Raw genomic sequence first — 14,908 nt, 5'->3', positions numbered from 1 at the left:
TTTATAGATATAATTTTTAATAGTAGATTTTTGAAGGCTTCCTGATTCCCTGATTGCTTTCAAAACTAAGCCACCGGCAACACTTAAGTTATAGAGAAACACAATCCCTGCAAAAGGTCACAAACAGTGGAGCGAGCAGCCTTATAAAAAAGGGAAGAAGAGAAATCCATAATAGCACAGGTTTACAGCATCTAACTAGAAATTACTTGATTATTTGTGTGCTACAAAATAGAACTTAAACACATGGATTTTGCTGAAACTGGACTCAAAAAGGGATTATGGGCAATTGTCAGCAGGCAAGGTATCAAGTGTACTTGTGAAGTATGTCATTCACATGAAGTGTCACAGTCACAGAAAAGATATTAAAAAGGCATTCCAATATCTGGTAGGGCATTCCATGGTCTGAGTTTAGCTGGTTCATCCAGGTGTCTTCTCGTTGTGGTGGAGCTACATGTTGAGATTTATCCACTTGCAACAACTCAGTTCAAGAACAGGAACGGGCAGGCTGGTGACTTGCCACAAGCTGATCCACAGACACTGCCGAGGGGAAGTCTGGCAAGGATAAATCGCTCAACTGTACTTGGGACTCAGTAAAGTCACAACACCTGTGAGTATCTGGCTATGTCGTCTTGCTCTTGTTCACTGGTTTGCCTCCATTCATTATTGCAGATGCACTTGTGCTTTTACTTGGAGTTACCCCAGCCTTTGGCACTGTTTCTCCAATATCATGCAAAGATGGTTCTCGATACATGGCAACTGACAGGAAGGAAGAGAAAGGGAGAAGCATTTTTAACAATGTATCACATATGACAGTTCATCTCAAATAGGATTAATTTTCTATGTTCCTCTTGCATACCAGGGAAACTGTTTATTTTGACAGACGCTGGTTTTGCACCACTGATAGAATTGCTTGACCCTCCAAAATTCTCACTTCTTCTGCATCTGACTTTAAAATGCAGTAGGAAACGGCATTCTTCAATGTTTAATGGACACTATAGCTTCTTGGAAATGAAAAACTAGTGTTCTTTCTTTGCATAAGGCACACAAAATTGTACATGTGTTTACCCATGTGTATGTATACACAACCCTTAAATAAACATGAAATAAACATGTGAGCATTTAGAAGTAAAATGTGTTAAGATAGGTTGTAATTTAAAATGGGATCATACAATACAGTTGTCTAGACTTAAGTGTTCTTTCTTAATCATAGATTGCAAGACTAGGCTAGGGTCCAGTTCTACAAAGTTACACGTACATCAGTCTCCCAAATCTGACGAATTTGGCCATGGTCTTTTCTTCAGGATATCTGGAGAGTACAAAAGTTGTTTGGGGGTTATCTCCAAAAACATATGCAGTAGCCACTGATCTCCACTGAACGTAGAAGTGCAGAAAACCCCAAATTAAACTATTAACTGAATTCTTAGAGGAATTAGAAGTTTTTCCCTGAGCTTCAATCCCTATCTAACCACTTCAAATCCTTTGAGGGAAATACATGTACTCAATTACACAGTTCAAGCATTAAGCTGCCTTAATGATTAATGCTCTTAGATAATTCAATTTCATTTTCCGTGTCACTCTATCAGGTAATATTTCTACTTATACCCAACTCAGTTGCATTTATTTATATCAGAGCAATGTTAAAAGAGGTGTCGCAGCAGTCAAAGGAATTAATCATCACACTGATTTCCAGACTGGGTGTGTGCTACCACAAAGAGCACAATTCCTTCATCCCTTGGCTAATTAGAGTAGGAGGCTGGAGCATCAAAGTACTGACCTTGATCTTCGATGATGTGATGTTTCATAATAAATGTAAAGGGCCCCATAGCATCATTAACTAATCAAATACTTGTTCTAACATTTCCAGTGACATAATCTAAATCCTTTTACAGCTTCTTAAAGACGGAAATTAAATGTCTTCCCTAGAGTACATAAGGCTGGTTATGATCTATATCTTCAGAGTGGCCCATAAATGTGTTTAGGGCACTTAGCTGATTAAATAAAAGAGCTTGGTGAAATAACACTGTGACCTACAAAATTATCACATTGAACAACATGAAATGGAACTATAAAGTAAGGAATTATATAGCAGAGCTGTCTTATTTTATGATTCTCATAGCAATGTAAATCAAGTTATTTCTAAGCATTCTCTAAGCTATTTTGATGAAGTCTGATCATCCAAACATTTTAAAAAAGTAACTTCTTTCCTTGTACATACAAATTTGCATTGCTTTAAAAAAATGCAGTGACGTTCCCTCCCCATAAGTATTTATATAGAAAGATCAAGATATAAATTATTAGTATTGTTGAGAGTTTATGAAACAACTGCAAACTTTCACAAGACAGGGAAAGCACAAAGATATCAACCTGACTTCAAATAAACATAAGTTTATTTGATTCTTTCCTTATGATAAAGTATTTGACAAACTGATCCTTCAATCAAAAATTTTAAGTTAAATGTCAAAAGAAATTGGACTGCTAACCAAAACATTATTCAGGTGTGTGTTTTCAGATGGCAAGAAATGAGGTAATTTGCAGAATATCTGAGGCTATGTGCAACAATTAGAACAATAAGTAGGGCCATCAGGACAAGAAGCAAAAGGCAGCATATAAATACATACATATGTATTTATATATAAATACATAAAATAACAAAAAAGTTTCAAGATATTAATGGATTTCTCAGAGAATGTGACATCATTTTGGTGTGTAAGGTTACTGTGATTGTTATTTGCTCCTGTCTTGGTTTAAAGGCCAACTTACACAAATTGTGTACATTACAACACTTGGCATTATAATACATCATGATTTATTTTATAGAGAGACCTTTGTGTTTTGTATTAAAAAGCTTTTACTTTAAAATGCTGACATTTCATCCATTCCCTTTATAACTCCCAGTCTTCAATATTCATTATCTCATTCTGCCTAATGAAAGGACTACTTTCTCACTGCAAGATTCACAATAGATTTTGTCCCTAACAATGGACTATTTTAAAAGCAGCACAATACTATTCCACAGAAGACTTATTTTCTTGTAGAATGACCACTTAGTCCCTGGAAAACTGTGTTTACATATGCCCTTTGTAGCATCACTACACAGAAGCACAAAACTGCTCCATGAAACTTTGGGAGTGGCATTGGGATTGGCCCCTGTGTGAGACATGCACATGCAGTACAGGCAATTTGGAAACCATTTCCTATTCTTGTGAGATGTATAGGAGAGTCTGCCAGAGATGGACTGAGCCTCACCTTCCAATGGCTTGGGTAGAAAATGAGCTGCTGGTTTTGTTTTCTTCACTCTGTTTCCTTTCATGACCTGCCCTTCTTTGTTCAGCCCCAAGAACCAGGCCCTCCCGGACTCCTGTTGTCTGTAGAGCATGGATGAGTAGATTACATAATAATTTTCAAAAACAGACTCCTTGAATTTGCACTCTGGTGTAAAAAGTTCCTGTGGGAAGAAAAGCAAATGTTAAATGGTATCTCTAAAGTGCAGGATTTATTTTGTTAACTTACAAATACCTCATGATAAGTTTTATATATGATTTAAGATAAGGTTCTGCTTTAAGATCAGGAGCTCTGTCTTTGTCTGGAAGACCTCCAGTGAACTTATTTCACTTCCCATGCATGCCTCAGTTTACCCATCTGTGCAACAGCGATAGTATATTTTTAAAGTAGAAAGAAAGCCACACAAGCATAAAAGCACTATTTAAAATACAGGCATAATTATTGTTATTATGCTTCTTTCTCTGATAGGATGGCCTTATAAAGATTAAGAAAGTCTATGCAAAAATAGTATTAATGAGATAACAGTTGTTCTAACTGAATGCAGCAGGCTCCCTCTCATTTACAACAATTAATAATCTATGATTAAAGTGCTGCCATCAACATATTGTAATATATAACAATCCCTGTAGTCCAGGACAATACCACTACAGGGCAATACTGTTCTGATATACAAATCTCTGGACAAAGAATAGTAATTCCTACTGGCATCCTCAGCATTCATTCCAAAATTGGAATTTTTTTTCAGAAGTCACATTCAGTAACAGCAGTTGTCCAAAACTCTATATAGGTTAATCTAAGCTAAGCATAAACTTTTGTAGTCCAGTAGCCAAAAAATTAAAAAAAAATATATTAATAACACAAGTAACTAATAAAATAACCAGTGTGAATATCCATTGAGATAGAGATTATCAAAATTCTTTGAAAAAAACCCAGCAAGTTAATAAGCAAATAAATATACACTTAAAATATCACAAGAAAATACGATGACATGTGAATGTGATTTTCCGTCTGTGGACCCATCTGCTGAAGCCTGTAGAAGAAATAAGACATAAAAGGAGGAGGTAGATGTGGGAAAGGGGGAAGTAGCTTGCTAAGATTTCGGAGCTCAAAGTTCTCAGCCCTGAATACTCTTTATTTTCTTTTAGTTATCTTTCCCAAAAAGCAAAAAAATCTGGAAACTTCACATCTTTTCCCTTCTCCATTCACACTATTTTTTTTTTCCATTTCTTTTTGTTCCTGGCCCCATGCAGTACTGAGTTAACACCCAGCAGGCAATGTATTTTCAGGGTCTCTATGCCATCCCCAGCTGCCTATATATTGTAAGAATTTCACAGCTGTTTCTGCCACGGATTTACTTTCTGGAAATCAAAGTCTTTAAAGACACAGTTCCCCATACCAAAAAGCAGAGATTAAAGACTTTCCTGAATGTGCACTGAATGTCACTTGGTGCACAATCTGGTTCTCCTAATGTAGTGGGGTACATGGTATTTATACTGCCATGACTTAAGTTACCACCTGTAAGCAAAGTTGTCTTGATGAACACATGGCACACTATTAGCATTCCCAATCTTTGAGCTTCAGATTAAAGAAAAATGTATTTTATGCAGCAAGAAACTAAAAGTGGGAAACAGCTTGGAAATAATCTGTGAGCCTGCCCTAAAATAGGTTGCTTTGGCTGTGTCAGCCAGTACACTTGGTGTCTATAGGTCAGACTCTTATAGGATGCAAAAAAAAATCTGAATTGTGCAATGGGCATCTTTTTGCACTACCACTTCTTTACCCCTCGTGTGTACAACTGCATACCAACTGCATATATAGAGATACGTATATATATACATGCAAAAATGCAAATAGAGTCTGTACTAGAGGCACCGAATACTAACGACAGGAAAACACCTTAACTGCACCGTCTCCTTTGCCATGGGGCTTTTTCTCTCTCTGTTCAAAACTTTAAGACATCTGTTGTTTATGTTACTCTCCTTTCTCCTCCACTGATTTCAAGTCACAGTAGGGCTCAAAATAAAGGAGACTCAAAATAAAACCAGAAGGCAGGGAGGCATGCTAGAGGGAATGCCTGTTAAAGCCTAGCACAAGCATTTACATGCGAGTCATGTTCCTTGGCTGTTGAAACAGCAGATGCTAATCAGGAAATGCCTACACAGCTCTCCTTATTGCCTACTTCACTGAAAATGCTACCCCCTGTGTTCCCCATGAAGTTTTACTTCCTTGTAAAGCTCAATTACCATAAACACTACTTCTTAGCCAATACTCACATTTTTTGTGCTATAAACAAAAGCTGTTTGTCATTCAATGTTCCTCCATACCAGAGCTGCTTGGCTGCCTCTAAACACTACTTGTATATTTTCCCTAACAATATCCATTATGATACTTAAACAAGGTTCCTTCAATTAGTATACCTTCCCTGAATCAAACCAGTCTCTTTCCTCTCTCATTTCTTTGGCATTGCAGTAGTGTTTCTGACAGTGCACAGTATATCAAGTGGTAGGGATTTACTTTACCAAGTTAAAAAAAAATAGATTATGGCAAAGCAATTACTTGGCTACTCCTGGCTGCAGAGTAATAGACTGGACAAACTGGCATCATTACTACTATGTAGTTATAAAAAACATAAAAATACTACTATGTAGTTATAAAAAACATAAAAATATGTTTTTTTATAAAAAACATAAAAAATAACTATGTAGTTATAAAAAACATAATTTTTTTTTTTATTTATTTTTTTTTTTTGGTACAAGGAAGAGTCAAGCCCAAATACTGTATTCTGTCTACTGCAGAAAACTACTGCAGCTATCCTATTCCAGATGTCTGGGTAGGGCAACAGCTTTGGACAGAGTTTGCATTCATCCAGTATATTAGGAGGCTATTCGCCCTGGGTTAAACTCTCAGTCAAAAAGTCCCTTAAATATATGTTACTTTAAAACAGACTAATAGTTCCAGCAGTGTGGGGAGTATTCATTAATGAAAATTAGGCACCTGACAATTACTATACTGAATTGCAGACACCAGTTCCTCTAAGAAAAGAGTTAATCAGAAGGAGACTTCTGAAATGGCCCCTTCCCTGGGGCTCAGGTGAAAATGAATATTTCTAAGTTAAGAGCTGTGCCTAAAGTCTTGCCTCCGACACCATCTCAGCTGGCTGAAAATCGCTACTGTATTTTCTACAGTAAAGTAGCCATAACACGTAAGATGTTATTTTTGCATGTACCTAGGTCAAATCTAGAGTTGCATATCTTAGACTTAACCCAGTGAGAACTTCTAGAAAACTACTAATGTGCTAACAGCACTGACTTTTAAGAAAAAAAATCTATGGGTGACTTTATTTAAACCTGTTGTTGGGGGTAGAGGCAGTACAGAGGTGTTTTATAAAGGAAACTGAGTGGAGAGGACACTCCCCTAGACTACCTCCCTATCTGTATCCAACTTGAAGGAATCCAAATCTGCATCTGGCTGACATGAATAATTTAGATCTTCCCTGCAAGAATGACTTTTTGGGTTTTGATCACAGGACATTTTGTATTAGGAAGTGAATGAATAAATTGCAAAACCAGATATGACTTGAAAACAAGAACTTGTGCTCAGGATTTTTCTCTCAAGGTCAGAGCCCAGATTTAACCTGTAGTTTTATATAAAAAGTGGTTTTATCCTGTCAAAGCAACATTTGAGAAATAAAGTGTATATGAGCTGCCAATTTCCAAAACCACAGGAATAGGTTTTGGCTGTGAAGTGCAATCTTCCTGGGTCCTAGAGAAATGAAGGATATATTAAACTGCACTTTGCTGAGAATAATTTTCACTTGGATATTTGTCTAGATTCTCATCAAATTTTTGCTTGATGTGAATCCTATTTGGAGATATTTTAATTCTAGTTGCAGTAGCATTAATTGCTAATTAAAGATTGTGAATTCAAACTTGTGGAATCAACAGTTCTGTCATTGCAGAGTTCTTAGTTTTGGGCCCCCCACCAGCATTGCCAAATCTTAGCATCATAGTATTTAAAATGATGGGGTTTTATCTCATGGAATCATGTGGTGGTATCAGAATCTACTTTCATATAAGAACAAAACACAAAAGAAATAAAATTAAAAGAGCCATTATCTACTTCTCAAATATGTGAGTTTCTGAACAAAAGAGCTCAAGTTACTTGTGGTGTCAACACAAAGATAGAAGGGGTTGTTGGAGAGTAATTCAGATGACAACTGAGATTAATTACCTACTAAGTAATGTATTCCTGTCAATCAAGAGCTGAGGTCTGATATGATGAAGCTAAGCCTCAATGCCAATCAATAATATGGCACTGTAGCAAGTGGCTATAATTCAACATCAAAGTACAGTAAACTTTGTTGTCCCATAAGACACTGAGCAATTGAAAATATTTGAATGGATTATCAGTGTAACTTCCCATTGCCGTGATTTCACAATTTAGTTTGTTCAAGTTAGTTAGTTTTAGAGAAGTTACACATATCCATTCTTAGTCATGACCTTTCACTCAAAATAAACCCCACAAAGCACAGCATCTTCCTATTCCAGTTCTCAGAAAGAAGAAATATCCTGTGAATCACAGAGTTACAAAGCAAAACTAGCATGACAACACAACTGGCCACATAGATTCCAGATATTGTCTAAAAATTAAATGGACACCTGCAGTTTTAAATTATATTTCTGTTCAGTAAATCAATAATGAACTGTCAGGACTGAACAAAAAGTAACCTTTCATTGCATACCATGAGGGACAGTGTAAGAACCTGGCTCTGCAATGGTCAGCTGTACCAACAATAAGGGCTCCCACAAAAGTTTCCTACCTTCTAGTCCTCAAACTTTAAGCCTCTTTAGTTTTGTATTTTATTCTGAAATATGTGAAGGAAGGGCATTAGTTACAGCTCACAGAAGTGATAAAGCTAGCAGATATCCTCTTGAATTGTAGTCAGCAGCAAATAAGGAGGCAGTGGACTCCGCTGGAGATGGGCACAACAGGACTTGTTAATCAACCAGGCAGCAAAAGCACAGCTGTAGGCTGGACTAGCTGCAGTTTCTCCTCAGTGCCGTGCAGAAAACACAATTACAATACAAACTCAAAGAGATTGCCAGGCGAGGAACAGCCAGGCTAATCAAGCACTGTAAAAAACCCTGGTATTATTCATTACTTGCACCTAAAAGTGCAGGTTATGGAACAGGACCTCAGAGCTTTTGAAGTACAGGCCAAGGGGAATTTGCCTGATGCAAACACCTCACAATCCAAAAAAATCAACACATCCAATCAATGGTATCGGCACAGTAGGAGGTGGTTTTCAGTTTTTTTTGGTTTTTTGTGGAAATGATGACAAAGGATTCTTAAGGACAGACAGGAGAAAGGGCAACATGAGCTTTGTGGAGGCTTATGAGAAATTTCTGCAGAGAGAGAAAAGCAGCACAGAGTCAGCACAAAAGTGTTTTGAGAGTTAGAGGCTAGCAACACAGGAATAAAAAAAAAGGAAATGACATTTTAATAGTGGATAGAAAGGTTGGAAATGACTCATGAAAACTGGTCTTAAGGTTGAAAAGAAGCAGTCTACTTAATGAAGAAAATGCATTCAGAAGAGAAATAAGTTAAAATAATCAAGGTGGGAAGTGAACTTTATGGCAGAGGTCTGAATGGAGACTGTGGGGGTAGCACTGTATTCCTCAATGCAGGTGGGGAGGATGCTGCAGTGATCAAAGTGTGAAAGGATGAGATCCCAGAAAACAGCTGCAGTGGAGTGGAACAGCAAAAGGCTGTATCACAGACATATTTGTGCAGCAAAATCTGTAAGATCAGGAGGCTTCTCCTGCACATGAGACTTGGAATACACTTAAATTGATATTCCAATGACTTGCTGCACGTTGAATTAGGTGAGTAAGACTACTTCTTACAGTAAACCTAATTGACAAATGCTTGTATAGGAAAACAAAAAATCACTTAATATTTCCTGCCCATAACACAAAATTTTCTCCATGCTTAAGATGGCTAAGAGTCTGCAGTTTGAAATCATCTTGTGTATGAGCTCCTCTTTGAATAGCAGAAAACACTGTAACACATGGTTTCATACCTTATGGATTAAGGAGAAATTTATATTCTATTTTTATTTATATTCTATTCTCAACTGCAGGCTGAAAAGACATTTAGTATATCTGGGCCTAAAAAACCCTAATATAAATATAATGTTTAAACATCAGAACAAGAACAAGCAAAGTTGGCAGAATTTTCTATGTGCAAACTGGCCAAGTAAGATACCAAGGAACACAAGACTTTAGCTGCCACTGCAAGCTTTGCAGTCAAATTACTATCTTCAAAAGTAAAGGCAGTAAGAGCTGAACCTGACAATTCTATAGATGTCCTATGAAAGCAGCAAACACTCACAGCCCCTTTCAAACACTTTCCACCATTTTCTGACAGAAACTTTCCTCAATAAATTACAACAGCCAGAGAATGCCATTATTGTCTCTTCTCAGCTAATATTATTTCTATTTCTGAAGATTACTATATGTGGTCTTTTAAAAAGGAGAAAGTTATAATAAGGGGATTTGCTATCGTGCAGGTAAAAATCAGGGATGGTTCTTGCTGGTTAAAGAATCACTGAGAGTACATTAAAATATCAGCATGTAAAAGAAAACTTTAAGCTACAATTTCTGTATCTCAATTTCAAGGTCTTTAAAGACTTGAAGATGTGGCTATAACTGCTTATAAAGAAATCAAACACTTTTGAGTAAATTTAGGCAAAAGCCAATATAAATTAATGTTATTGCAAATATTAGCACTTACTTAACTAGGATTCTAATTAGCAGGGATATGAATGATAATATTGATCATGTAGTAATTCTTTTACTCATGTACATTCATAAGCACCTAAAATAAGGTCATGAATAAAATTCACATAATATACATAAAGATAAGCTACAAAAAATAGCTTGAACAGATATCTGTGTGTTTAAGAGAATCACAAAAGAGTTAGGGTTGCAAGGGACCTCTGGAGATCGCCTAGTCCAACATCCTTAACACTGATCAAAGACGAAGTTTGGCTTAATTTTATGTCCAGATTGCAATCAAAGAATCATTAGAGTTGGAAAAGGCCTCCAAGATCATCAAGTTCAACCTTTGACTGAACACCACCATGTCAACTAAACCAGAGCACTAAGTGCCACCTCCTGTCATTTCTTGAACATGTCCAGGGATGGTGACTCTACCTCTTCCCTGGGCAGGCCATTCCAATGCTTCAGAACCCTTTCAGTGAAGAAATTATTTCTGATGTCCAACCTTCCTTGGTGCAGTTTAAGGCCATTTCCTCTTGTCTTGTGTCCGTTTGCCTCAGAGAAGAGGCCGACCCTCACCTGCCTACAACCTCCTTTCAGGTAGTTGTAGAGAGTGATGAAGCAATAACAGAATACAGCGTCTTGGTTTACAAAAATTTCCTTACTTCACAACAGACAGGTTACCTTACTTACAACTAGAAGCTATATTAATTTATCATTTATTAAAGGAAATAATATTTTTTTTATGGAAGGCAGAGCACAGAGCACATGCTCTTTCATAAACTTGCCATTTGAAAGATGAAACAATGATGTCAGATAAAAGAATATTTTAAATAATAACTGCAAGAATGATACCAAATTATTACTTATATATACTAGTCAGGAGAAGTCATATATTTCTCTGTCCTTCTTACATAGAAGCTACTATTATGTTACAAGCAGTGCTCTGGTATTAATCTTCTTTTGACCACTATCTACAATTCATAGTCATCAACTCAGTGGGACACAGCTGAGATAGAACAAATTTCCTTGATATGAGCATTCCCAAAAAATGTCATTTAAAGTTGGACAATTTGACTCAAAAAAATGACTTTATGTTTGTGAAATGCAGCCCATCATGAAGATCAGAAATATAACCCTTACACTGGGGATCAGTGAGTAGAGGTTGTTTAAACACAAGAGAAAGTTTGAGGCAGCAGGCTGGAAAAGGTGACTAATTTTCAAAACTGTCTTTATGACACTCATTCCAGAACTAGAATACTTCACTAAATGCTCAGGAGTAGAACCACTAAAAAGTGCTTCTTCTTCTGAGTAAACGAAACAAAACTTATTTTAGAAATATTATTGAAAAGCCAAATTTGTACCTATGGGTTTGGCCTGGGAATGGTCTGCAGCCCACCAAGAGCCATCACATGTTATAGCCTATGGTCAAGTATCCCCACAAACACATGAAGGAGAGAGAAGTTATTTTCTATTTCATTTCAACTCTGAACTTTCATAGAAATGTGTAATTTTTGGCTTGGGTACGTCTTTGGCTTTAAAGGAAACTCAGCCAGAATCCTTGTATCACAGAAATGAGATATTTGTTCTCCCAGAGCATAATCTCCTCCCCACCTAATCCTCAGCATCTACCTTCCCTTAAGATTCAAATATGCAATAAAAATTGCTTTAAGGCTTCAGTTTAAACACCAACAATAACTCCTTTCTGTATCAACACAGAGAGACATCTTTTATCTCCTGTACAGCATCTGTGATTAAAGCAACCCAGTATCAATAAGAAAGGCAGATGCCCCAAGGCATGACTAAGAGAAATAGCTTGTATTGTAAGAAATATTTCCTTCCAGTACTGTCATGGGGGATTTTGGAGAAGATGTGTAAACCAGCCTGTATTTGATGGTCACTTCCACTCAGAGCAGCCATAATTCATCAGCTTCTTGACAGCACCAGGCTCTCATCTAGAAAAGGTCAATGCCAAGGGAAAAATGGGACAGCACTAAATTAAGAGACTGAAAGGAGGATTTAACAACATAGCTGTTGAAACAAACCATGATGGGCTGGAGAAGAAATTCTCCTCCAGTTGCCCATCAATTCACCATCCTGTATATGATGAATAATGCAAGAGGAATACAGAAACACTCAGTCATAGACCAAACCTTTCCAAATGACAGTGGAATTTTTTGACACAAGTTTATCCAGACACTTGCAGTCATTACTGTAGACAATCTTCTGCAATGTAAATGTCTCACAAAAAAACAAGGTATAAATAAAAACTCAAAAATAGCTATTGAAATGGCCAAAAAGAACAAAGGAGGATGACTTTTTCTAGTTATTTACCACAAGGAAATTTCTGCTCCTCTCTAATACACTAAAATATTGGATAAAGAAAAATGATTAGAGTTTTTGCCACTATTGTGCAACATCAGATGGGATGGTATATTTTCATATATACAGTGTCTTTGCAGACTTCTCTCAGTATGATAGTATATATATCCATTACTATGTACAAATGCAAAAGTAAACATAAATAGGTGCAAATTTAGAGGTATTTTCAAGGTATAATTTAGGCTCTTTCAGTTCTACATGTTCCTTCCAAAAGATGTGTGAACTTATGAAAGTTCAAAATGGGTGTAATTTACAAGCTGAGAAGCTAGAAAAAGTTGCAAGAACACTCAAGCTATATGAAGTGGCCTACTTTAGTGTACTCTTTTCTATTTCTTTTTTCTTTATGGTTGTGAGCCTGTTTTTCTGCTTGCAGCCTTTCTTTACGACCTGTCAGTGTATGAATTACACTGTCTACAAATCAACTATTATAAAAGACAAGGGCTTGGATAAATAAAAGTCAGGAGGGTAGGCTTTATGAAATTATAATTATATGATTATTTTATGACATTCTTGCTAATGTCTCTTTCTCATCCATTTGCTCTTTTATGCTCAGTGTTCATAAGAAGAACATGAAAGGTAAATTCAGAGGAACCTGAGTCTGAGGAGATTTTTGTAAGGCAAAATTGTTGTGTAATGAATGCCATCACATCTCTGAGAAAATGCATTAGCTAAGTCTTCTCTTAGTGTCACAACTCAATATAAGCTGCAGTCGATCACTAAATGTGGGGAAGTACAGGGAACAGAGACAAGTTTAACAACAAACTTTTAACTGTTTGTTACTTAACTCTTGTTATACAGCAAGTATGTGGTTTAGGAGAAGCCACCAATGTCTTCCTTCTTTCACTGTGCATCCTTTTACCCATCTTTTTTCTTCTTTGAAAGCACAACCAAATATTCAACAGGCTTTCTCCATTTCCTTCCAAAGCAGCTTTCTCATATGAAAACAAAGGGCTGTAAATCCATTCTCTGCTTTTCCAATGAGAGGATAGAAAATGATGGACATCAAACCAGAAAGACAGCCAAAACCTGACAGGCTGACAAGCTTTTAAATATTCTGTACCATTTCCTGTTTTATGCATTTTCATTCTTTCATAGAGATAGATGCCTAAAGCACTGTTCCACTTAAAAATAAAAAGTCAGTGCCCATAGGATGGGACACCCAATAAACTGCTGCCTGCCATGAAATATCCGTCCAGAAAATATAACACAAGAGCAAACTTGCCTGTCCTGAAATTAATAAATGTAAACAAAAATCCTAGAAATCTTTCTAGTATAGGAAATATTCATATGTGTATGTATACATAAAATGCAAAAAGCAATGTTAACTTAAAATATTTCAGTTCATCTAGAGATCTAAAACTATGTTTCTATTATTATTTAATGTTCACACATCTACATAATTGTTACTTCAAGTATCCATTATCAGAAGAAACTTGAAGTACAGAGACTCACACTCAAACATTCAAATACTGTATCATGAATCAGTTCAAAACAAAATCCACTATGTCTCCTGTTTTAACTGAACGATTAATGGGATATAAAATGTCAGCCACTAAAAAGTATTTTTGTGGAATGGCATCATACCATTAACCAGTTGGAAATTGTGAAAAGAAACAAGTCAGACACTTTTGGGTATATGTTTATATGCTAAAAGCCCAGAAATTTAATGTACCTCATTAGAAAGGAGATGATTACAAGCATCTCCTAACACACTCAGCACTGATGCTTGTTTTTGTTATGGATGGGTAACTCCAAGGTGCTTGTATCTACATCCTGATATTCAGATAAAATTCCTCTTTCAGCAGCAAACTTTTAAGGGTTGATTATGTACACGATGAGGATAGATGCTTGGAAAAACCCATAAAGGTGAAAAAATCAGAGTGATAGCAAAGGGTTATGGCTTTTTATTTGCTTCAGTGTTACAATATGCATTGCAGAACAAAAAAAAACAAAAAACAAAAACCAAAAAAGCAACAAAAAAAAAAACCAAAAAAAACCCAAAAAAAAACCAACAAAAAAACCAAAAAAAACAAAACAACAACAACAACAAAAAAAAAAAAAAAAACAAAACAACAACAACAACAACAAAAAAGAAGTATCAAGTGGTTTTCATAACAAACAAAGCAAGATTTTTGTCCTGAGCTGTTGGCAACTGTGTTACAATCAATGCCACTACTTACTCAAGGTGCTAGAAATCTAACCGTTTCTTAAGAAATCAGTTGTATCAGTCCATTGTGTAACTCATTGTCTATTATAGGATATTCCTATAGCCGTCCTGAGAAAGTCAGCACTTAGCTTTGCATGGACACAACACATTTATTCTAGAGCAGCTTCAACCTATTAATGAACTATCCTGGTGAATAAGGAGATGAAAATATCCAACTTTTAACCCTTGTAATCTACTCCTGAGGAAAGCAGACTGTAAAACATAACAGCTTCTTCAAAGAGGCTCAGCTGTTGTG

The 14,908-nt window shown here is 36.3% G+C and overlaps 1 protein-coding gene across 2 annotated transcripts in view; it reads right to left on the bottom strand.

Annotated features, from left to right (window-relative positions):
• Nucleotides 1-14,908, bottom strand: part of FGF14 (fibroblast growth factor 14) — a 375,114-nt gene continuing 360,206 nt past the window's right edge. For both annotated transcript variants that reach the window (XM_053971364.1, XM_053971365.1), the window contains exons 4-5: nucleotides 3,247-3,445; nucleotides 1-756 (exon numbers count right to left, since the gene is read on the bottom strand). In XM_053971364.1, coding sequence (XP_053827339.1) covers nucleotides 620-756; nucleotides 3,247-3,445 — 336 coding nt within the window. In that variant the 3' untranslated portion in view covers nucleotides 1-619. The remainder of the gene's footprint in view (nucleotides 757-3,246; nucleotides 3,446-14,908) is intronic.

Source organism: Vidua macroura, chromosome 2 (assembly GCF_024509145.1).
Source record: "Vidua macroura isolate BioBank_ID:100142 chromosome 2, ASM2450914v1, whole genome shotgun sequence".
Taxonomy (NCBI): Eukaryota; Metazoa; Chordata; class Aves; order Passeriformes; family Viduidae; genus Vidua; species Vidua macroura.
The sequence above is the reverse complement of the archived record's forward strand: the minus strand, read 5'-3'. Positions and strand labels throughout refer to the sequence as shown.